At 36.1% G+C, this 26694-nt stretch overlaps 1 protein-coding gene across 1 annotated transcript in view; it reads right to left on the minus strand.

Annotated features, from left to right (window-relative positions):
• Positions 1–23971, minus strand: part of LOC138705736 (H2.0-like homeobox protein) — an 80471-nt gene extending 56500 nt beyond the window's left edge. Inside the window, exon 1 of the mRNA XM_069834348.1 lies at positions 23783–23971. Coding sequence (XP_069690449.1) covers positions 23783–23942 — 160 coding nt within the window. The 5' untranslated portion in view covers positions 23943–23971. The remainder of the gene's footprint in view (positions 1–23782) is intronic.
• Between the last annotated feature and the right edge of the window lie 2723 nt (positions 23972–26694).

Below are 26694 nucleotides of genomic sequence, written 5' to 3' on the forward strand. Positions count from 1 at the left end.
GGTGGTGGTTGTGTTGGCGGTGGTGGTGGTTGTGTTGGCGGTGGTGGCGGCGGTTGTGTTGGCGGTGGTGGTGGTTGTGTTGGCGGTGGTGGTGGTTGTGTTGGCGGTGGTGGTGGTGGTTGTGTTGGCGGTGGTTGTGGCAGTTGTTTTGGCGGTGGTGGTGGCAGTTGTGTTGGCGGTGGTGGTGGTTGTGTTGGCGGTGGTGGTGGTTGTGTTGACGGTGGTGGTTGTTGTGTTGGCGGTGGTGGCGGTTGTGTTGGCGGTGGTGGTGGTTGTGTTGGCGGTGGTGGTGGTTGTGTTGGCGGTGGTGGCGGCGGTTGTGTTGGCGGTGGTGGTGGTTGTTTTGGCGGTGGTGGTGGCAGTTGTTTTGGCGGTGGTGGTGGCAGTTGTGTTGGCGGTGGTGGTGGTTGTGTTGGCGGTGGTGGCGGCGGTTGTGTTGGCGGTGGTGGTGGTTGTTTTGGCGGTGGTGGTGGTTGTGTTGGCGGTGGTGGTGGTTGTGTTGACGGTGGTGGTTGTTGTGTTGGCGGTGGTGGCGGTTGTGTTGGCGGTGGTGGTGGTTGTGTTGGCGGTGGTGGTGGTTGTGTTGGCGGTGGTGGCGGCGGTTGTGTTGGCGGTGGTGTCGGTTGTGTTGGCGGTGGTGGTGGTTGTGTTGGCGGTGGTGGTGGTTGTGTTGGCGGTGGTGGCGGCGGTTGTGTTGGCGGTGGTGGTGGTTGTTTTGGCGGTGGTGGTGGCAGTTGTGTTGGCGGTGGTGGTGGCAGTTGTGTTGGCGGTGGTGGTGGTTGCGTTGGCGGTGGTGGTGGTTGTGTTGGCGGTGGTTGTGTTGGCGGTGGTGGTGGTTGTTTTGGCGGTGGTGGTGGCAGTTGTGTTGGCGGTGGTGGTGGTTGTGTTGGCGGTGGTGGTGGTTGTGTTGACGGTGGTGGTTGTTGTGTTGGCGGTGGTGGCGGTTGTGTTGGCGGTGGTGGTGGTTGTGTTGGCGGTGGTGGTGGTTGTGTTGGCGGTGGTGGTGGTTGTTTTGGCGGTGGTGGTGGCAGTTGTGTTGGCGGTGGTGGTGGTTGTGTTGGCGGTGGTGGTGGTTGTGTTGACGGTGGTGGTTGTTGTGTTGGCGGTGGTGGCGGTTGTGTTGGCGGTGGTGGTGGTTGTGTTGGCGGTGGTGGTGGTTGTGTTGGCGGTGGTGGCGGCGGTTGTGTTGGCGGTGGTGGTGGTTGTTTTGGCGGTGGTGGTGGCAGCTGTGTTGGCGGTGGTGGTGGTTGCGTTGGCGGTGGTGGTGGCAGTTGTTTTGGCGGTAGCAGTTGCGTTGGCGGTGGTGATTGTGTTGACAGTGGTTATGGTTATGTTGGCGCTGATGGTTGTTTTGGCGGTAGCAGTTGTGTGATGGTGGTTGTGTTGAAGGTGGTAGTTGATGTATTGTCGGTGGTAGTTGGTGTTGCTGGTGGTCTTGCTCTATGAATAGTGGCGGTTGCAGTGCTGCCGGTGGTACCTAATTTAAGCCATTAATTTTTGTTTAGGCAGCCCAAATAACATCCGAGACATGTGGGAGGTATTTAATGGTTTCGTAGGCGAAATCAGTGATGGGTATATCGTTCCTGACATCATCACGTGAAAGTTACGAATGTTAGGCCGGGTGCACACAGAATCAGAACGCGGCGCGAAGCTACGTTTTGCTTTACAACGCCTCGCGACAGCTTAAAACTGTCTGCTCGCGACAACTGATTTGTTGGCTGTGTGGATTTGAAAAACTGGCCTAGGCTAGAAAACGGCGTCAATAATAGAGGACTGTCTATATGAAAAATTCTATTGCATTTGCTTATTATTTCCTAAGGACGCAAGCTCCTAAAAATCTAGGCTATACGATTGAAAGAGTCTTAAAATTAAAATGTATTGCACAAACGTCATTTTTTATGTTATGACTACTTCACGACTCACAATAAAGAAAAATAATATATTAAATCAATAATGAGTGATAGTTCAGAGCAGAGAATTGGGCTTACTACAAATTACACTGGTCAACAGTCATTTTGCACCAGACATAAAACTAACAAATTCTTAATAATTTAGACATCCTGAATTAAAAAATAACAAGCAAAATGTGCCATCACTTCGGGTTTTCGAGATGCACAATATAATTAATTTTTTAAGCATTTTATTTAAAAATCACCGCATTTCGTGTGTAACTATTTTGTTTTACAAATATGAAGACCCATTATGTGAAAACAAATGTAGTATATGTAGGGCACCATGTTAGAAGCACTTGTAGAAAGGGAAATTATTTTATTGCCCTTCTACGAGGGAGTGAAACAGGTTCGCGGTATAAATTCACTTGAGTTTACCTGATTTTACTTGAGATGTGCATTTCTTTCACGGTGAGCTTAATTACATTACTGTAGTTTATATTTTGCAATATATCACCATGTCAAAACCACTTCTAGAAGCGGAAATTGTTTTATTGCCCTTTTCGGTTCCATTTGGAGGGGAAGAAAAGGTTCGCCGTATGAAAACGCTTTAGTTTACCAGGATATTTCTGTGCTGTTAGTATTCTGTCTAGGACGTGTAGGCTATTTCTTTAAAGTGTGCTTTAATGATAATATTCAAAGTACGAATGGTTTATATGTGCGGATTTGGAGGTTGTAGCAATGCTTTTTGGAATGCAATTAGGCTACACACAATTTTGCTGCTTTCTGTACGAATTGGACAGTCGCGCTCCAGATATTTTATTTTAATGGGTTATTTTACGACGCTTTTTCACCATCTAGGTTATTTAGCGTCTGAATGAAATGAAGGTGTTAATGCCGGTGAAATGAGCCCGGGGTCCTGCACCGAAAGTTACCCAGCATTTTCTCGTATTGGGTTGAGGGAAAACCCCGGGAAAAACCTCAACCAGGTAACTTGCCCCAACCGGGATTCGAACCCGGGCCACCTGGTTTCGCAGCCAGACGCGCTGACCGTTACTCCACAGGTGTGGACTCGCGCTCGAGATAAGCATTATAAAATAAAACGACAATCACTAGAGCCAAGGAAGAAAAATGTTATACATCAACCCCTTGTACCTCAAAGCGAAGTAATTTTACCCCTTTTACACAATAAGTTAGGGTTAATGAAGAATTTTGTTAAAGGGATAAATTATAAAACTGAAGCATTAAAAAATATCCAGGAAAAATTTCCTGCTATTAATAATCCGTGGCGCTATACCCCGTGAAGAGCCCAGACCGACCAGCCGGCTGCTGGCCTCAAGTCCACATGCCAAAACAGAGGTGGACGATCATCCAACTAGAATGGAGGTATCGTGTGGTTAGCACGATGATCTCCCCAGTCGTTATATCTGGCTTTCGCTACCTATCGTAGCTCCCCAAGTGCATCACGATGCTAGGTGGGCACCGGTCCCATACACTGGCCGAAATTTCATGAGAAAATTTCTTCCCCCATGAGGACTCGGACCAGCGCGCATTCCTTAAAATTTCCTGCTATTAGTGGTTCAAAAATAAAAGAGGGAGTTCTCAATGGACCACAAATTAGAGAAATAATGGACAATTACTTTGAATCTTTGCTGGAAGGAAAAGAGACAGCCGTCTGGATTGCATTCAAGGAGGTTGAATTAATTTTCTGGATAACTGTAGAAGTGAGAACTATGAAGAACTAGTGAAAAATTTACTGTTGGCGTATTAAACTAGGGGTTGTAAAATTTCCCTGAAAATTCACTTCCTTCACTCACATCTTGACTTTTTTTTCCCGAGAATTGTGCGATTTCAGTGATGAGCATGATGAACGCTTCCATCAAGAAATTTCAACTATGGAAAAAAGATACCAAGGACAATGGAGTACCAATATGCTAGCAGACTATTGTTGGACTTTAGCTCATGATGTACCTGATGCCCAGTGTAAAAGAAAATGCAGAAAAAGAAAGCTGTAATCTTCTGAGCAGTGAATATTTAGCCTTATTGTCATTATATAAAACAATATTTTGAATAGATATAAATTCCAAAATTTCTCAAAAACCGTAACCAACAACTGTTTTTATTGCCATACAGTATTCGTATTCAGGAGGCTCAAATTATGTAGAAAACATATATCACATGTCTAGCGCAAAAAAAATGTTAACATTTGTTACGCAGTGTTATTATTATAAATTATTATTCACCTGGTGCTTTCATCTCATTTGCAGTTTTTCACATATTTTCAGAAACCACATTATTCTCGTGATATTGTTTCAAAGATTGTACAGAATGTATCTTTCCTGTATTAAATCATAGTTATTTATGGTACTTGTGAGGTAAGTGCAATAAAGATCACGCTCACAAGTACCATACGTATTTTTATCCATGACCATAACGAAAAATTCTGTTTTATAAAAGAAAATATGTTGAAAATAAATCCTCATGTAATCACATACCATGGCATGGATTTTAGAATCAATACGTGTACTAGGTAGGCCATGATGTAGGAGGCCATGATTAGTAAAGAATGGTATCTAAGGCGTTGGATAAATAGCAAATTATAATTAATTATATAATTTTAATATATATTTTTTCACTTTAAACGTGTATTTTCGTCTTTTTGAAGTTTCAGGGATTATTTAGAAGTGTTCATGGGACTAATGTGATTAAAATAATTTCACATTTTAATCATCGTGTCTGTTTAGCTCAGTTGGCTAACGCGTGTTGTTTTAAAATCCTATAAACCCAACTTCGTAGGTTCAAGTCTCCTCGCATCCCAAAAGGTAAATTATTACAAAATTTTAAAAAGATGCATATTAGATATGGATGTAATGTACAAATTACGACGTAGCAGATAGAGAAAAGAGAAGGAGATTGAGTGTATGTATATTTAAGAAATGGTAATAAAGAATTATCTTAAGGAACTTCACAAATATTATCAAGGATTCTCTTCAACTATTTCATCATCATCTCTATTTCAATTAATCAACTTATATTTGTCTTCAACAATTAACTTTCTTTTTTCTTTAATGTATCACATCACATTATTGTACATGTTTATTGTATTCAGGACCCTTGTGGTCACTCAAAATTTTTTGAGTTGATGTCTATAATTTAGAATTTATATATAGTGACATCTAGTAACTAATATATTAACTTCTTGAGTAATAGTTCAATGGAAAAGTGTACCCGGGTTCTAGGAAAATACTAATGAACTGTGAGATAAAGTACAAACTGTGACGTAAAGTCTTTATCTCACTAGTGAAATAAAGTAATGTTGAATAAAAGCCTACTTTACAAACGCAAAAGTATTTAGTAAAGGCATGTTTTTCGTTATGGTCATGGATAAACTAATTTATCCGCATCGAGCTCCATTATGAATAATGTGCACTACACAACAATAGTATTTTTTGTAGATAAGGAAAGCGTGCAATCATAGCCACTACTAACGCATGCGCAGTACACTGCAGCTATCAGACAGTCTCCTCGCGACGAACTTCAAGCAGTCATTCGATGTTGTCTCTTCGTGTCGCCTTGTGTCTCCTCGCGACCGTCGCGCCGCGTCTGATTCTGTGTGCACCCGGCCTTAGTCTTGATATATGTTAAACACTTGCTGTCAATTTGTTATGTTAATTATTTATTTTCTTTCTGCTTTTCAACGTTTATTCCAGTCATGGATAATGTTTTATCGTGTCATTTCCTCTTCTTATAGTTCCTATAACATCATTTTCTTAATACGTACGCAAGTTATATCCAATTCTTCAAATTAATGTGTGTGTTTTGTTTCATTCAGAATAGCCAACGTACCTTCAAAGAATAGACAGTGCAGAATTTTAACACAATTCATTAATTTATTTCAACAAATTATGGATTGGTAAAATACAAACATCCCAACTATTTTCTGTCCCTCATTTTAATAGATGATATTTTAAAAATACTGTGACAGCGACGTGAGATTCGAACTCACGACCAGCGTCCCGTAAGAGAGCAGACCGCGCGGGCTTCACGGAGCACTGAGGGACGGCGCGCGGCGGGGAAAGGGGAAAGGGCCTACGCGGCGAGAGAGTGGAGAGAGAGTGCGCGCGCAACTGCTGCGTACGGGAAAAGGGGGGACGGACCCTCCCGACTCTTCGAGAAGTCCGTCGAAGTGGAGATATCCAGATAATTCTCTGCACACCTGTAGAAATTTCTCGCAACTATGATTTCGCTATAAAAGAAGAAACGCCAGCGAACTCGAGCAGTTTTCAGTTGATTAGTCAGCCAGTCAGTGAGTAAGCCAGAGCAAGCAAGCCAGTCTTGCGTACCGGAGTTCGGCTCGAGTGTGCGTCCGCAACTGTGCCAGCATCCGAAGACCTGAGTTCGAGTGCAGTGGACTGCAGTTGGAGGGACCTGAGTTCGAGTACAGCGAACTGTCTCTGAAGGACTGTGGTTCGAGATACTGTGAACTCGAGTGACTGAGCTAGAAGAACTGTGAACCGAGAACTGATAGTTCTGATTTGTAAGTAGTGCTTTGTAAATATTAGTTAAGATTAACAGTTCATTGTTGTTCGTAATAGTCCAAGTAAATTGTCATTGCCGTCAGTGGAGTGCTATAACGAATACTGTGTTGAGTGAAAATCCAATTGAGTAGCTTAATATCAAAGACGGACATCTGACATCAATCGAAATTTGGATAGCTGTAGTTTTTTATACAATTTTTCATGCTCTTTCTAGTTACAGTGAAACCATATGCAAACTCTAACGCTACATTTATAAAATAAATTGTGTTAAATATTACAAAGAACACTGTGAATTAAAAAATTGGCTCTAGATCAAAACTATGGAGACAACAGATGTCCGTCTTTGATATTAAGCTACTCAATTGTTGACGAGAGCGTTTAAGGCGAATTGTAGCAAGGAATTATTGTTGGAAGAATAAAATCCTATTGTTGAGTTTGAAATAAACTTACAATACGAAATAATCCTTAACAAGAACTTAAATATTGTCTGATATTTTTATCTTGTTAGGTCTAATTAAATTTTTTAAATGTCTACCTAACCTCTCAACTCTGTTCTAGGATACATACACTAACCCATGGCTGGGATAATTGGATTTTATAAGGACTTTGAAGCATTTTTTACTTCAATAATACACATTACACCCAAATTTCCCCATCCATGGGGTAAATTCAGTGCAGTTAAACTTAGGGTTATTATTATGATAAGAAGATGCCATAGAAAAAGGAATAGAATCATTCTAAAAGGTCACAGTGCAAACATATAAAAATTGACTGGAAAATTTTATCAACAGTAATCTCACTAGAGGTTTTGATTTATCTAGAGAAAATCAAAACTCGAGTGGGATTTAATTCACTGTTACACGATTAGAAGAAAGTATATAGAGATTAGAAGAAATAAAGTATTCTAATACAATAAAATAGATATTAATTGACTTATTAAAATTCTATTTCACTAATGTTACCTTCACCAAAACGTTTGAAATGAGCCGCTATTTTCAGTTGACTATCTTCTATGCGGTAAAGAAATGTCGATCGCAAAGCATGTTTTATATAACGAGTTGGAATCTCTCTTCTAACTCGTTGTTTTTATAGTAAGTACAGTAAAGAATTTGCAGTTTGAAATGTTGACAAACAAAGAAACAAATGGTAGGAAGGTGATAAAAACAGAAGAAAGTATATAAAGATTAGAAGAAATAAAGTACTCTACATTATTGACTTAATAAAATTCTGTTTCAGTAATGTTATCTTCACCAAAACGTTTGAACGGAGCCGCCATTTTCAGTCGACTATCTATGCAGGAAACAAATGACGATCGTAAAGCATATTTTATAGTGCCGGTACCGTAAAGAATTTGTAGTTTGAAATATTGGCAAACAAAGAGACAAATGCTAGGGAAGTGATAAAAACAAACAAATGCTAGGGAAGTGATAACATTGTAGCGATAAACAGACATGGTAACAGATTATGGGTCTCTAAACTTAAAGAGACTGTTTTATATCAAAATTACCCCAATCCATTCTAGTGGGCCTACATTATGTTTAATGTGTTGTTATTGTTTATTATTATTATTATTATTATTATTATTATTATAGTAGGTTATTTTACGACGCTTTATCAACATCTTAGGTTATTTAGCGTCTGAATGAGATGAAGGTGATAATGCCGGTGAAATGAGTCCGGGGTCCAACACCAAAAGTTACCCAGCATTTGCTCATATTGGGTTGAGGGAAAACCACGAAAAAAACCTCAACCAGGTAACTTGCCCCGTCCGGGAATCGAACCCGAGCCACCTGGTTTCGCGGCGAGACGCGCTCACTGTTACTCCACAGGTGTGGACTATTTATTATTATTATTTTTATTATTATTATTATTATTATTATTATTATTATTATTATAGTATTTACTGTTATTCGTACCTTATTTCTCTCCGTTCTTCATCTTATAGCAAATTGTATTTATCTAATTCCATTGCCCTACTTCCTGTACAGACGTTACACGCAATCATAGGGAATCTCTCAAATATCTAGTTACTTTTATTTTGTTGAGAGGGGAAGTCGTACATTTGCAAGAAAATGTTTGCCTACCACATCGATTATAAACGACTGGCTGGTGTAAGCAAAAGGGAATTTCGGCGCTTGGAATCAGCTGGATGTAATAACACTGAAAGCGTTCAATTCATCAGTGCAAAGCTATGGACTGCGAAAACAGAGTTTCAGGATCGTGGAACGTGGGAGAAAGATTTATTTCCCGGATTAGGATATTTCCTAGAATAAAATTGTGAAATTACATTCAGCAGACATCAGACTTTATATTGCGAATACTTTTATTTCCATCATCATCATCATCATCATCATCATCATCATCATCATCATCATCATCATCATCATCATCATCATCATCATCATCATCATCATAGAAATGAGCGTGTTTGGACTAGGTATTTTGTGACCTGTTCCCTTATGGCTCTTGAAGGCGTGACTGGCCTCTATCTTTGTTGTGGTCGGGCTTTGTCCCTCTTTCCAACTGGTTGATATTTCCATGATCATTTCTGTATGCGATTTGGATTCTTTCTTTCTAGGTACCCAAGCTACTTTTGCTGGTAAAGTTTTATATCTTCTATAATATTATACCTTTTTAAGTTTTTCTCCGCCTAAATTTCGTTGATGATCCACCCTAATAAATTCCAAAATCTCACCTGTGATGCTTCTATTGTTTGTTAATCTCTCTTATTCAACATCCAAAATTCACTGCTATAAAGAAGATGTGATTTTAATATAATTTGAAAGCATAATTTTATTACAGTTAGGATAAATATACAACAATTATTAGAAGCATTCCGTGATATGCAAATGAAATATGGATTCTAATAAAAAAAAATATGTACACAATGCTGGGTGTATTTCAACGGAAGATTCTTTGAAGAATTGTTGCACCAGTACAGTAAAACTATCAGTGGACAACTAGATACAACCATGAGTTGTATGAGCAATATAAAATTTCTGATATCAGAAAATCATTAGAAGGAACAGAAAGTCGAAACAAAAAAGTCGTGATATGTACAAAAAGCCGTGATAAGAAATAAAAAGTCGAGAGAAGAGACAAAAATTCGTGACGAGAAACAAAAGGTTGTGGCAAGAAACAAAAATTCAAGATAAGAAACAAAAGTCATTACAAGAAATAGGTGATAAAGAATAATGATAAGAAAAAAAATGCGAAAAGAAACAAAAATCCATGACGAAAACAAAAAGCAATAACAAAAAACAGAATGTCGTAAAAAGAAACAAAAAGTCATTGAAAGAAACAAAACATTATGAGAAGAAACAAAAAACCGAGACAAGAATCAAAAAGTGATACAGAATAATCATAAGAAATAAAGAAGTTGCGAAAATAAGCAAAAAGTTGCGATAAAAAACCAACAATTTTGATGACTATTACACTTTTACTACGTCACACTACTTTTTACCAATAAAACGGTACGAAAGGACGTCTTTCAACCAATCATGGCTGATTATCTCACAATTTTATCGCGTCTCTAGCATTTGTTCAATTTTATCGCGTCCCTAGGATTTGTTTATTTTTATCACTACCCTAGCATTTGTTTCTTTGTTTGCCAACATTTCAAACTGCACTGGTCTGGACGTCAAAAAACAGAAAATTACAAACCACTCCAGTCGATGCACAACAGTTTCAAAAATGACTCGCATTGGCACTCAAGAGCAAGAATTAATAAAGATCACTGGTTATACCTATGCATCTTTCCTGAAACCCTATTTACAAATAATTGAAGAGCACCATTCGGAAATCCTGAATAAGTTGAGGGATACACCATGTACATCAACGAGTTCACTTCTTTTACGCACACGTCCAATATAACATCAACTGAACCAACAACCACTAAAACATTCAAATTTGAAAATTGTACTTTCAATAATTGTTTATTTTAAAATTATATTATTAATTGAAAAATGAGTTCTATTCAGTCAATACTTAACATAAACACAATAAAACATGTTATAACAACATTTACACCCTACACGACCTGAAGATGCCAATCAAAATTGGCGAAAACGTTTGTTTTTAAAATCTGTGTAAATGTTGTTATAACATGTTTTATTGTGTTTATGTTAAGTATTGACTGAATAGAACTCATTTTTCAATTAACATTGAACTTAACTTGACCAATATGCCTTTGAAATTATATATTATTCATGTTTATTTTTTATTTCATCATCGTTAATTAAAACGTTTCTTGTTTATTTCATCATCCCTAATTGAAACTTTTCTAACACTCGTTTATATTATTTAGGTTATGTTTCAGCTTCTCTATATGATATTATGAATAGTCACGTATCAGAGATTTTTTAATATTAAGATTTATTGAAAATCATCTGTCAAGTGACGTTGATTACTGGGATCCGGATAATTGAAGTGGGATGCAACTGTTTTAATAAAAATGAAATTGAATCAACAAAGCCTTCTTGACTAGTAACCGTCCACAGAGTTCACTGAAGATTCCATAGTTGGTACAACTGATAACAAGAAAACAGCTAATCATAACACACTACTGCCATCTAGCGTAATGTTGAGATGGTGCAATAATACATTTGAAGACAGTTGTATTTTCGTATGTCAATTAATATTTTATTGTATTGGAGTGCTTCGTTACTTCTAATCTTTATATACTTTCTTCTAATCGTGTAATAGTCAATTAAATCCCACTCGAGTTTTGATTTTCTCTAGATAAATCAAAACCTCTAGTGAGATTACTGTTGATAATTTGAAAGCATAATTTTGTTTCAGTTAGGATAAATATAAAACAATTATTAGAAGCATCCCGTGCTATGCAAATGAAATACGGATTCTAATAAAAAAATATGTACACAATGCTGGGTGTATTTCAACGGAAGATCCTTTGGAGAATTATTGGACCAGTACAATAAAACTCCCAGTGGAGAATAAGATAAAACCATGAGTTGTATGAGCAATGTAAAACTTCTGTTATCAGAAAATCATTAGAAGAAATGAAAAGTCGAAACAAAAAAGTCCTGACAAGAAATAAATTGCCGTGACATGAACAAAAAACCGTGAGAGGAAATAAAAAGTTGAGAGAAGAAACAAAAATTCGTGACGAGAAACAAATATTCGTGGCAAAGAAACAAAGAGTCGTGACAAGAAAAAATATGTTGTGGCACGAAACAAAAATTCAAGACAAGAAACAAAAGTCATTACAAGAAACAGGTGATAAAGAATAATGATAAGAAACAAAAAATGCGAAAATAAGCAAAACGCCGTGAAAAGAAACAAAAATCCGTCACGAAAACAAAAAGCAATAAGAAAAACCAGAATGTCGTAAAAAGAAACAAAACGTCGTCGTGGAAAGAAACAAAACGTTATGAGAAGAAACAAAAAACCGAGACAAGAATCAAAAAGTGATACAGAATAATCATAAGAAATAAAGAAGTTGTGAAAATAAGCAAAACGTTGCGATAAAAAACCAACAATTTTGATGATAAAAATAAAAAAGTTATGATTATAAAAAACTGGGGTGAGAATAAACAAGTTGTACAGAATAAAGCTGTGATACGAATCAAAACGTTGTGATAAACGAAAGATTGTAATAAGAAACAAAAAGGTTGTAACAATAAACAAAAAAGTTGTAGTAATAATAATAACAATAATAATAATAATAATAATAATAATAATAATAATAATAATAATAATAAAGTTTCGACAAAAAACGAATTTCATTGATGATCCACGATAATAAATAACACAAACAGTCTAAAAAATCTCACCTGTCATGCTTCTAGTGTTTGTTAATCTCTCTTATTCAACATCCAAAATTCACTGCTATAAAGAAGATCCGATTTTGATATGATAATTTGAAAGCATAATTTTGTTTCAGTTAGGATATATATATATATATATATATATATATATATATATATATATATATATAACAATTATTAGAAGCATCTCGTGCTATGCAAATGAAATATAGATTCTAATAAAAAATACATACATAATGCTGGGTGTATTTCAACGGAAGATCCTTTGAAGAATTGTTGGACCAGTACAATAAAACTCTCAGTGGACAATTAGATACAACCATGAGTTTTATGAGCAATATAAAACTTCTGATATCAGAAAATCATTAGAAGGAACAGAAAGTCGAAACAAAAAAGTCGTGACAAGAAACAAAAAGTCGTGATATGTACTAAAAACCGTGACAAGAAATAAAAAGTCGAGAGAAGAAACAAAAATTCTGACAAGAAACAAAAGATTGTGGCATGAAACAAAAATTCAAGACAAGAAACAAAAGTCATTAAAAGAAATAGGTGATAAAGAATAATGATAAGAAAGAAAAAATGCGAAAATAAGAAAAAAGCCGTGAAAAGAAACAAAAATCAGTGACGAAAATAAAAAGCAGTGACAAGAAAGAGATTGTCGTAAAAAGAAACAAAGTCGTGGGAAGAAACAAAACGTTGTGAGAAGAAACAAAAAGCCGAGACAAGAATAAAAAAAAAGTGAAGGCAAGAAACAAAAGTCGTGACAAAAAACAAGTGATACAGAATAATGATTAGAAATAAAGTAGTTGCGAAAATAAGCAAAAAGTTGCGATAAGAAACCAAAACTTATAATAAAAAGTTTGTGATAAAAATGAAAAAAAGAACGATAATAAAAAAATTGGGGTGATAATCAAACAGTTGTAAAGAATAAAGCTGTGATACGAATCAAAACGTTATGTCAAGAAACAAAATGTTGTGATAAACGAAAGATTGTGAAACAAAAAAAAGTTATAACAATAAACAAAAAAATATTGCGACAAGAAACAAAAAAAGTAACAACAAAAAATATTGCGACAAGAAACAAAAATGTTGTAACAATAAACAAAAAAATATTGCGACAAGAAACAAAAAAGTTGTAACAATAAACAAAAAAAATATTGCGACAAGAAACAAAAAAAAAGTTGTAACAATAAACAAAAAAATATTGCGACAAGAAACAAAAAAGTTGTAACAATAAGCAAAAAAAAATATTGCGACAAGAAACAAAAAAGTTGAAACAATAAACAAAAAAAAATATTGCGACAAGAAACAAAAAAGTTGTAACAATAAACAAAAAAAATATTGCGACAAGAAACAAAAAAGTTGTAACAATAAACAAAAAAATATTGCGACAAGAAACAAAAAAGTTGTAACAATAAACAAAAAAATATTGCGACAAGAAACAAAAAAAATATTGCGACAAGAAACAAAAAATATTGCGACAAGAAACAAAAAATATTGCGAGAAGAAACAAAAAATATTGCGACAAGAAACAAAAAAATATTGCGACAAGAAACAAAAAAGTTGTAATAATTAACAAAAAATATTGCGACAAGAAACAAAAAATATTGCGACAAGAAACAAAAAATATTGCGACAAGAAACAAAAAAGTTGTAACAATAAACAAAAAATATTGCGACAAGAAACAAAAAAGTTGTAACAATTAACAAAAAATATTGCGACAAGAAACAAAAAATATTGCGACAAGAAACAAAAAAGTTGTAACAATTAACAAAAAATATTGCGACAAGAAACAAAAAATATTGCGACAAGAAACAAAAAAGTTGTAACAATTAACAAAAAATATTGCGACAAGAAACAAAAAAGTTGTAACATTTAACAAAAAATATTGCGACAAGAAACAAAAAATATTGCGACAAGAAACAAAAAAGTTGTAACAATAAACAAAAAATATTGCGACAAGAAACAAAAAAGTTGTAACAATTAACAAAAAATATTGCGACAAGAAACAAAAAATATTGCGACAAGAAACAAAAAAAAAATAAATAATAATAATAATAATAATAATAATAATAATAATAGTAAGAATAATAATAAAGAAGTTGCGACAAAAAACGAAAGGTTGTGATAAGAAAGAAGAAAAAAATTGTGAAATAAATAAAACAATTTTCAAGGAAATAAAAACGTCCTGATAAAGACAGAAACGTGAAAGATATAAATGTAAAAACAAAAGAGGAGAGTGGAAGAACATAACAGGAAAAGTTACAAATATTGAAGGAATTTTAAAAAAGGGAATTGTGGAAAAGGCACAAGGACACAAAGTGAGTAAAAGAAAGATATGTCGATAGATGCACAGCCACACCGACAGGCGGATATAAGACATCTGCTCCAGAAACAACTTTCCGCGAATTAGGGATCCTTCAAACTCGAGACTACGGAACTACTGAAGGCGACGTCTGGTGTCATTACAATACGTCACATAAAAAGAGGGGCTAAAAGCAGAACTTCATCATCTTTAAGTGAAAAAGAAGCGAGTTTAACATACATTAACAGATTAAATGGAAAGCGCGTGTGACTGCTCTCTCATCTGAAAGCACCGGCTGTGCAGAGGTGTTGAAACCTCTCCCCTCCCTTCCTAGAGAGATGTATACAATTCCCACAGATGGGCTACAGCGAAGCAACTTCACAAGAAACCCTATTGGAAAGATAATTTATTTTTGTAGAGCTGATGATGCACGCCACCTTTCACAATAGGCCTGCAACAGTATAGCACACAACTTCTGCATCTAATTACAATTACGAAGTATGCTTACTTACTTACTGGCTTTTAAGGAACCCTCAGGTTCATTTCAGCCCTCACATAAGCCCGCCATTGGTCACTATCCTGAGCAAGATTAAGCCATTCTCTATCATCGTATCCCACCTCCCCCATCTACGTCTCGGCCTCCCTAAAGGTCTTTTTCCCTCCGGCCTCCCAACTAACACTCTATATGCATTTCTGGATTCGCCCATACGTGCTACATGCCCTGCCCATCTCAAACGTCTGGATTTAATGTTCCTAATTATGTCAGGTGAAGAATACAATGCGTGCAGTTCTGTGTTGTGTAACTTTCTCCATTCTCCTGTAACTTCATCCCTCTTAGCCCCAGATATTTTCCTAAGGACTTTATTCTCAAACACCCTTAATCTCTGTTCTTCTCTCGAAGTGAGAGTCCAAGTTTCACAACCATACAGAACAACCGGTAATATAACTGTTTTATAAATTCTAACTTTCAGATTTTTTGACAGCAGACTAGATGGCAAAACCTTCTCTACCGAATAATAACACGCATTTCCCATATTAATTCTGCGTTTAATTTCCTCCGGAATGTAATTTAGATTTGTTTTACTGTTGTTCCAAGATATACGAATTTGTCCACTTCTTCGAAGGATAAATCTCCAATATTTGTGTTTCCATTTCGTACAGTATTCTGGTCACGAGACATAATCATATACTTTCTCTTTTCGGGATTTACTTCCAAACCTACCGCTTTACTTGCTTTAAGTAAAATTTCCATGTTTTCCCTAATCGTTTGTGGATTTTCTCCTAACATATTCATGTTATCCGCATAGACAAGAAGCTGATGTAACCCGTTCAATTCCAAACCCTCTCTGTTATCCTGAACTTTCCTAATGGCATATTATAGAGCGAAGTTAAAAAGTAAAGGTGATAGTGTACCCCCTTGCTTTAGCCCGCAGTGAATTGGAAAAGCATCAGATAGAAACTGGCCTATACGGACTCTGCTGTATGTTTCACTGAGACACATTTTAATTAATCGAACTAGTTTCTTGGGAGTACCAAATTCAATAAGAATATCATATAAAACTTCTATCTTAACCCAGTCATATGTCGTTTTGAAATCTATGAATAATTGATGCACTGTATCCTTATACTCCCATTTTTTCTCCATTATCTGTCGAATACAAAATATCTGATCAATAGTCGATCTATTACGCCTAAAACCGCACCGATGAGCCCCAATAATTTCATCTACATACGGAGTTAATCTTCTCAAAAGAATATTGGACAAAATTTTGTACGACGTCAACAAAAGTGATATTCCTCAAAAGTTACTACAGTTAGTCTTGTCCCCCTTCTTAAAGATAGGTACGATTATGGACTCCTTCCGTTGTTCGGGTACAATTTCCTTTTCCCAAATAGCAAGTACAAGCTTATAAATTTCGTTAGATAATGCGCTTCCACCCTCTTGTATTAATTCTGCTAGAATTCGATCGATACCTAGAGACTTATAATTTTTCAGATTTTCTATCGCAATTTCTACTTCAAAGCGATTAGAAGTAGAAATGTAATGTTGTTGCCAGATGAATATAAAACTCTCAAAATTTTTCGTCTGTAAGTTTGAGGCACTGAAGGAAACAAGAGACGGCAACAATCGAACAAATGCAATAATTTTCATTGTTACCATTAATTTTATTATACAAAGAAAAGAGCAATGTGTTTTGCGGCTGATAAAATTTGAATCTGTAACTCGTGTACGACGTGAATTTCATCGCGTTTTTAACGAAGAACCACCACACGAGGATAACTTTCGTCGTTGGGACAGACAATTAAAAGAGACTGGAAGCCTATTGGAGAAAAAACGTACTGGAAGATCATGGACAAGTGATAAACTGTAGAAGTCATCCGAGGAGCATTTGTTCAGAGTCCAAAGAAATCAATTCATAAATGTGACCGACATCTAGGATTTCCGAAAACAACAGTTCATTGAGCTTTAAAGAAACGTCTTCGTAAGAATCCTTACGAATTTCAATTGCTACATGCACATCATCCAGGTGATTATCACAAAAAGTTATGAGTTTGCTCTATGAACTATTGTTGAAGTCCTAATAATTGTCGGGCACATTTACGAACTGATTTCTTTGGACTCTGAACAAATGCTTTTCGGATGGCTTCTACCGTTTCATCATTTGTCGATGGTCTTCCAATATACTTTTTCTCCAATAGGCTTCCGTGCCGGAGAATCAGTCCCATTCCGAGGCTTACTGTTAGGTTTCGTAACAAGCTGTTTTTTTACGGTGATGGGTTGTTAGCCCTTCGCCCAACCCCCAAGCTGGAGGACCACCCCTTATCTGCTGTCCACGACTGCTTATTCTATATTCGCAGCTACCCTCCATATCTGGAGGCCGTCTCCTCTATCCGCAACCTGAGGACGCGCCAGGAGTTACACAACGCAGAGTTGCACGCATTGTATTCTTCACCTGACATAATTAGGAACATAAAATCCAGACGTTTGAGATGGGCAGGGCATGTAGCACGTATGGGCGAATCCAGAAATGCATATAGAGTGTTAGTTGGGAGGCCAGAGGGAAAAATACCTTTGGGGAGGCCGAGACGTAGATGGGAAGATAATATTAAAATGGATTTGAGGGAGGTGGGATATGATGGTAGAGATTGGATTAATCTTGCTCAGGATAGGGACCAATGGCGGGCTTATGTGAGGGCGGCAATGAACCTACGGGTTCCTTAAAAGCCAGTAAGTAAGTAAGGCTTCCAGTGTCTTTTAACCCTTTGCAGCATGGTGGTTGTTCAGAAGAACCACCGTTTTCTTTCTTTCTAAATTTTATGGCACACATATTCCACCAAGGAACCACCTCTTGAGTATAGGCTACATAGAGGTGCCATCTGTGTTTTGAAATTGTGTGCAGAGTTAAAATGTTGAAAAAAATTGATCGAAGCTTTGTTATGATCCATGATATGAAAAACATACAAAATTAATTTGTGCTGCGAAGGGTTAACTGTATATCCCAACGACGAATGTTATTCTCGTGTGGTGGTTCTTCGTTAAATAAGCTACGAAATTCACGTCGTACATGAGTCACAAATTCTAATTTTGCCAGTCACAAAACACATTGCACTTTTCTTTGGACATCCATCTTGTATAATTAATTGTAACAATGAAAATTATTGCGTTGTCTCGATTGTTACAGACTTTTGATTTCGTCAGTGCCTCAAACTTACAGACGAAAAACTTCGAGAGTTCTATTTTCATCTAGCAACAATATTACATTTCTACTTCTATTCATGTAATCAAAAAACATAATCCTCTGAAATTGGGTTTAAGCTAGAAAATAAATCATTATCGCAATAATGCACAAATGAAAAATTATATTTGTGCAAATTGCGAAATGCTTGTGTAATATTATAAATTACTAGCTTAAATTACCCGGCGTTGCCCGGGTTTTAAATTTTGGTCCATTTCTAATTAAACTGTTTGTTAGACTTATCGGAGACCTCGGCAAGGGAACTATATAAAACCAAAGCGAACCATATTTACTTATGTTTTCTCCTCCCTAGTGACGAATATTAAAGAAAGTGCCACTAATATCCAAAGAAACTGACTAATCGAAATAATTCCATCTCACCTATGAATAGAGTTTTAACAACATTAAGACCTTATGCTACAGGGATATTTAAGATATTTAACATTGTGATTGATGATAATATTTATCGTACCACGGCATTATGCATTATTAAGCCTTTCTGCCCACAATATATTTAATTTCCTTCAAGGCCAAGCTACAATCTGTAACGGATGGATTCTATCAAATACATAGATTTCAGGGTGTTTTGCAGTAACGGAGACTATACTCATCAGAATTCACTCTCCTGGAGAAGGCAATGTAGAACACTACCACAACAGAAAATCATATTTTTCTATAAACGGCCAAGTCATTTGTGACCATAACTTATTAATAAGAGACGGGTTAACAGTAACAGTAAAATAGGCTCTATATTATTATTGCAATATTATAATATTGTAATATTATCAAAAATATTACTATAACTTATAATAATTGCTTAAAATCGAATGGCTATAATAGCAATACGTGGGATAAAAACATCATCTTCTTTCGTTTTTCCAGTTAATATTGCCACTCATATTACGTTTCGCATGAGTTTTTGACACAAATTCTTGTTAGTGCATAATTTTGGTGAGTCAATATTTCGCAATAGTAGGTCTACTATGGCTATTCAATATTAAGTAAATTATGTGGTAGCAATCCTTGTAGTTTGAAAGAATTCTAGAATTCAATTGGATAAAACAGTCTGCTCACTATCTACAAAACTGCATCGAGGAATTCATAATACGGTCCTGGACTGCGTAAAGATATTTATTGTATGAATTATCTAGTTTTAGCCTTCATGATCTGTAACAACAATGTAATTTAATTTCGTGTTAAAATTTCCATGGCCTCGTGACAGTCGATGTTGAATACAACAGACAATAATAAAAACAGTTGACTGTAGAAGATTTTGCATTTTAATATTACAAATGAATATTTGATCTATTTATTTTTATTTTTTACAATTTTAATTACTGAACGTCTATTTGCACAATTTTAATGTAGCCTATGTTCTTCTCCTGGTTATGAAGGTTAAATGTGCAAACTTTGGCACATATCGGTCAAAGCGTATAGATTTGTATAGAGAACATACACACATACATATATACATATATACCCACATTCAATTTTATAAGATTAAATTATGTGATGGCAATCCTTGTGATTTCAAAGAATTTAAGAATTCAGTTTGATAAAACACAGTCTGCTCACTATCTACAACTGTCTCGAGAAACACATAATACGGTTCTGGACTGCATAAGGATACTTACTGCATGAATAAATTGTCTAGATTTTGGCCTTCATGATGTATCTACAATGTTATTTTATATCGTTTTGCTTTTTCCATGGCCTCATGAAAGTCGACGTTGAATACAACAGACAATAATAAAGAACAATTGACTAAAGAAGATTGCATTTTAGTATTATACATGAATTTTTTATCGTATTTATTTTTATTTTTTAATTTTTTAATCAATTTAACGTCCATTTTAACAATTTTATTATAGCCTATGTTCTTCTCCTGGTTATGAAGGTTAAACGTGCAAACTTTGGTACATATTGGTCAAAACGTGTAGATTTGTATAGGGAACATACATACATACATACATACATACATACATACATACATTACATACATACATACTCACATTCACTTTTATATATTAGACTAGCTGAAAGTACCCGGCGTTGCCCGGGTTTTCCTTTCTGCTTCTGTTTTCAAATGAACTGGTTGTTAAATTTTCGGAAATTTCGGAAACCCAACTATAGACAACCAAAACGAGTTGTTTTACTAAGCTTTCCACGCACATAAAGATGAATCTTTACTTAACTTCACTTACATGAATTAATACTCCTTAGCCAAATGCCTGCCAGGTTAAACTAAATTTAAAACAATTGTAGATCAGGCACCGAAAAGAAAATATTTCATCATGTGCAAGACGTTCAACTTTGTTTTAAATTTATATATTTATTTGTTTTGTTTATTTATCTCTGCCGGTCAGGTACCGCTAAATTTCAAGTGCTTTATCTTAGTCGTGATTGTCAGCGTATTAAATACCATTAATTTTTCTGCCGTCTCCTTTCCTCCCCGCCAAAAATGTGACGTTGTACAGAGGCAGAGAAAAAATAATGATAAGATCTGTACATTTAACTGAAGCTGTGCTGACATACATTTCACGTAATTTCATGTCTATGTGTGCTTTCACTTGAACTTCAGAGACAGCTGATGGTGATTAAAGAATTATCTTGTTCCCAGTCTGAATCGTTGGGGTGTCATCGTGAGCCTAAATTTATCTATCGGTCGTACCAAAGAATCAATATATACGTATGTAATTCAATTTATGTTGGAATATTTTTTACCCCTTGACAGCTGTACGCCCGCTTATATCATACCCGGCCTTTTCTTAAATATTACTTGAGATATTATATCTAACAAATTCAGAACATATTAAATATATTACTTTTTATTTTATATACAGAATGCAGATAGAGTATAATTTTGCAAGATGTCATTGTTCAGCATAAATAATAATATTCTGAAAGACATCCTATGTTATAGAAAATGAAGTGACCATTCTTTCCACAACGCTTGACATACTACACTGGCAACCTAGTTACACAGATAAAATTTTATTGGACATGGACAATAATATTTTGAAAGATATATATTTTAGAATTAAGTAGTATATCGAAATGATAGCCGTCCAAATCTTGGATTTAAAATATCGGCATCCCAATCAATTCAAATGAACAAAAATAGAGAAAATGTAAATTAATGTCTTATTTTTAGTGGGCTTACGTATATTCACATACTACATTAGGAACGTGACAAAAGTATCATTGATATGCATACAATTCGTTTTCCCGTCTTTTGTATAAATGTGTATATATGTTTAGGTGTGCTCACTTGAAAGCAAGTTACGCAATTATTGACAATGTGAAAAACACGGAGATTTAAGTGAATGTCTGCAACTTTGAGCGACTATCCTCGAGCTTTATTTTACTACGGTCATTACGAATGCTAGTTGCACTGAAATGGCAGTTGCTTAAAATCGAATGGCATGTTACTGGCTATCATAAGAATATGTGGGATAAAAACCTATTTTCCTTTCGTTTTGCCAGTTAATACAGTCACTTCTATTACGTTTGTCATGAGTTTTTTCACACCAATTCCTATTCCATTGCACAATTCTTGTGGATCAATATTTCGCAATAGTACTATTGCTGATTCAATATTAAGTATTAAATTATATGTTGGCAATCCTTGTGATTTCAAAGAATTTAAGAATTCAGTTTGATAAAACACAGTCTGCTCACTATCTACAACTGTCTCGAGAAACACATAATACGGTTCTGGACTGCATAAGGATACTTACTGCATGAATTGTCTACATTTTGGCCTTCATGATGTATCTACAATGTTATTTTATATCGTTTTGCTTTTTCCATGGCCTCATGAAAGTCGATGTTGAATACAACAGACAATAATAAAGAACAATTGACTATAGAAGATTGCATTTTAGTATTATACATGAATTTTTGATCGTATTTATTTTTATTTTTTACTGTTTTAATTAATTTAAAGTCCATTTTAACAATTTTAATATAGCCTATGTTCTTCTCCTGGTTATGAAGGTTAAATGTGCAAACTTTGGTACATATTGGTCAAAGCGTGTAGATTTGTATAGGGAACATACATACATACATACATACATACATACCCACATTCACTTTTATATATTAGATTGTGCAGAAATATAAAATTAATAAAGTATGCAGAAACAAAAAATTATTATAATTTGTTTCTTGGAGTTTTATTACTTTCAATCCGTGTTATCACACTCTAGATATACTTCTGTAAGTAAATCATTAGTCGTAGGTATGTTAAGAATCAATTACTGCTGAATTTACATCACATTAAAATACATTATTTTATGGGCACTCTAAACATTGAAATTCTTTACTAGTAGGATCTTCAAGATTTATTGTAAGCAGAGACTTAACTCTTTTTACTGAAAGGCGGTTTCTAATTCCAGTTTTTACAAGATTCATGCAATTGAAACCTCGCTATAGAGTAGCAAAATTTTTTGTGCGAGATCGTGCGTATTTGCTTGCTTTCCGCACAGAACCAATACGCGGTAAGTGTGAAATACCACATTCTGTATTCCCAACGTAACACAAATAACAATTTCCCTCTTCTTACCACTTAAGCGCCATATTCATTTTACTGCTTTAGGCTTTTAACATATTTTTAGAGACGTTTAACATAGTAATAATTATAAATTGAAAAACTTACCACTGCAATTTCACCTAAATTGCACTGTTAATTATTGTTTTTAAATATTTGCAAAAATTAAGTAAAGTCTACTACTCCACGAAACTTATTGCATTCCTGATGCAAGTAACATTAAGGCAGCCGTGAAAAAATCAACAAGATTCCAGATGCCGATGTTATTACTGCAATATGTTATATAAATAATATTGCTAAAATATTAAAATTAAAAATAAATTATTACATAAACTTACAGTTTGTTTTAAGTTCGAATTTATAGACTGGGGGAAAAAAAGACAGACGTATATCACGGCCTGCTGGAGTATAGTAAACACAGAAAACATTTTATAGCAACAATGTTGAAGATAGATATTTTGGTATTCCAAAGTTGCCGTCATTAAACAGAAACCAAGATGGAGATTTCATTGCAACTAATTAGAAATTCCTCTTCCAGGTATGTAATAAACGATCTTCGCACAAAATAATGTACGATACACGAGCGGTATGTTTGTTTTCATGTTCTCGAAAATTAAAAAAGCTCAACTACGTTTCACTTTTTCAGTTTTTCCTCGAACATGAAAACGTCAACATACCGCTCTTGTAACGTATATTACTATTGCGTTTCTTAACATCTCTGATTTCATTTTCTCCATTACCATCTTTGTTTCTGAAGTCCAATGTGGTTGTCGCGTTTATGCACATTTACATCTAAAAGTCGAGTAGCAAAATGTGACAAATGCGACTGTGGGTTAAACCCCACCATGACTTTTGGGACACACTGTACTGTAAAACCAAATGCACAGTCTAATGGTCGACCAATGCACGACTGCCAAACATAACACTAATCTTTGCACAATGCTGCTACCACGGCTCACTGTCCCTTCGTACCTGGCAGAGGGTGCCGGCGCGCCGCGGGCGCCAGGTCCTCGGACAGTATGCGCTCCATGCCGAATTTGAGCCGCGGGGGGCTCGGGGTGCCCCGCGCCCTGCGGATGGTCGGGGGGGACGACGACCCCACGGCGCCCTCATGGTCGGGGCTCGAACTCATGGCCCCCACATCACCGCACCGCACTGCACCTGCACTCAGCACGCACTAAACGCACCGGCGGTCCGCGCACCGCGGCGCCCTCGAGGGGGCGGAGCCTGCCGGACCAATGGGAGCGCCGGGGAGGCGGGGGGCGTGGCCACATAAATCTCGGGTGTTGCTACCGACTTGTATACAACACCAATAATAACGCACCAGGAACGCGCCGGCACGCTATTAATCCTTAACGAGGGTCGTCTGCTTATCGCCATTATTCCTGCCTGGGGGGGAGCTCAGTAAACTGCGCTGACGTTTGGGAGTACAACATTTACAGCAGCTTTGAAATGGTCACTGTAATAATATAAATCAGTACTTCACGTGACCACCACCACCACCACCACCACCACCACCACCACCACCACCACCACCACCACCACCACCACCACCAGTGGCGTAGCAACTGATGTGAGGGGATCCCAGAAAAAAAAATGACAGGATATCTTAAGAAATCCCTATAAATGCTTGTAGCGACTATACTTACAGGTATTAGGGTAACAGAATTAAAATAAACAAATAGCCTACAATATGCTGAGAGATTTAAGGCTATGGATCTGTGAAATTTCTAACTTCTACATTTTTATACCAATTAATCTGAAACTTTCACCACGTATTTCTTACAATGGGGACATCCAATACACAAATTTTCATTTGACATTCCAATTAATTAACTTAAATAATTAATAATAATTGGCTCTAGAGTATGCCATTAGAAAAGTCCAGGATAACAGAGAGGGCTTGGAATTGAACGGGTTACATCAGCTGCTTGTCTATGCGGATGACGTGAATATGTTAGGAGAAAATCCACAAACGATTAGGGAAAACACGGGAATTTTACTGGAAGTAAGTAAAGAGATAAGCTTAGGTTTGGAAGTAAATCCCGACGAGACGAAGTATATGATTATGACTCGTGACCAGAATATTGTACGAAATGGAAATATAAAAATTGGAAATTTATCTTTTGAAGAGGTGGAGAAGTACAAATATCTTGGAGCAACAGTAACAAATATAAATGATACTCGGGAGGAAATTAAACACAGAATAAATATGGGAAATGCCTGTTATTATTCGGTTGAGAAGCTTTTATCATCCAGTCTGCTGTCAAAAAATCTGAAAGTTAGAATTTATAAAACAGTTATATTACCGATTGTTCTTTATGACTGTGAAACTTGGACTCTCACTTTGAGAGAGGAACATAGATTAAGGGTGTTTGAGAATAAGGTGCTTAGGAAAATATTTGGGGCTAAGAGGGATGAAGTTACAGGAGAATGGAGAAAGTTACACAATGCAGAACTGCACGCATTGTATTCTTCACCTGACATAATTAGGAACATTAAATCCAGACGTTTGAGATGGGTAGGGCATGTAGCACGTATGGGCGAATCCAGAAAATGCATATAGAGTGTTAGTTGGGAGGCCGGAGGGAAAAAATCTTTAGGGAGGCCGAGACGTAGATGGGAAGATAATATTAAACTGGATTTGAGGGAGGTGGGATATGATGATAGAGAATGGATTAATCTTGCTCAGGATAGGGACCAATGGCGGGCTTATGTGAGGGCGGCAATGAACCTCCGGGTTCCTTAAAAGCAAGTAAGTAAGTAAGTAAGTAAGTTAAGTAAGTAAGTAATTTTTGTTGCTTTTAATACTAAATTATAATGGTGCCAATTTTCAAAGTTTACATAATTTTTCTTTAAATTTATATTTAATTTATTCCTGATAGATGTAGGCTATGTAAAATGACACATGGTTTTCATATTTTCGAAATACTTTTTGAGAAAAAAAATATTTGCCCTTTTAGTTGTTAATTTTTCAATTTTTTAAAGCTTATCACATCCTCAACACAATACTTTCAATAGCAGAAGAAAACACACGTGTCAGTTTACTTCACATGCTCTTGTGGACTTCCATGCAAAATTTCACTGAGATTGGAGAAAAACTGCATTCAGTAGAGCATTTTGAATGTTACAAAATGTTGAAAATTGGAAAATCGAGAAAACGACTATCAAATTACAGCATGTTATATGATAGACTATATTATATTACTATCGATATCCTTCCTTCCTATTTTTTTATTTTAGTAGGTTATTATACGACGCTTTATCAACATCTTAGGCTATTTAGTGTCTGAATGAGATGAAGGTGATAATGCCGGTGAAATGAGTCCGGATTCCAACATCAAAAATTACACAGCATTTGCTCATATTGGGTTGAGGGAAAACCCCGGAAAAACCTCAACCAGGTAACTTGCCCCGACCGGGAATCGAACCCGGGCCACCTGGTTTCGCAGCTAGACGCGCTAATCGTTACTCCACAGATGTGGACCCTTCCTTCCTATACTGATCTACCACACACATTTTTCTCCTACATAACAGTGCGAAATATGAACTGAATGAAAAGTAAAATCAGTTAGAATGAAGAACAAAGTTTGTCAGATTGACAGCTGGGTGTCAGTTTAAAGGGCTGCAGCTCCACGCTGGTCCCTTTAAATTCGTACTGAGGGGGCTTTAAATTCCCATAAGGCCAAGATAAGCACAGATTTAGAAAATCAAAACTTTTATGTTTTAGGGTTAAAAACAAAATTTTCATTTTTTAAAATAGTTTTTTCGTTATTTTCATCGATCGAGAGCCTTAAGAGTGCCACATGCAATAGCCTGGCCGCATATTTCCTAATACGGCAATGCCAGTCCTCAGGCACCACTTGCAATCCTTAAATAACTCA

Source organism: Periplaneta americana, chromosome 1, assembly GCF_040183065.1.
Source record: "Periplaneta americana isolate PAMFEO1 chromosome 1, P.americana_PAMFEO1_priV1, whole genome shotgun sequence".
NCBI classification, from domain to species: Eukaryota; Metazoa; Arthropoda; class Insecta; order Blattodea; family Blattidae; genus Periplaneta; species Periplaneta americana.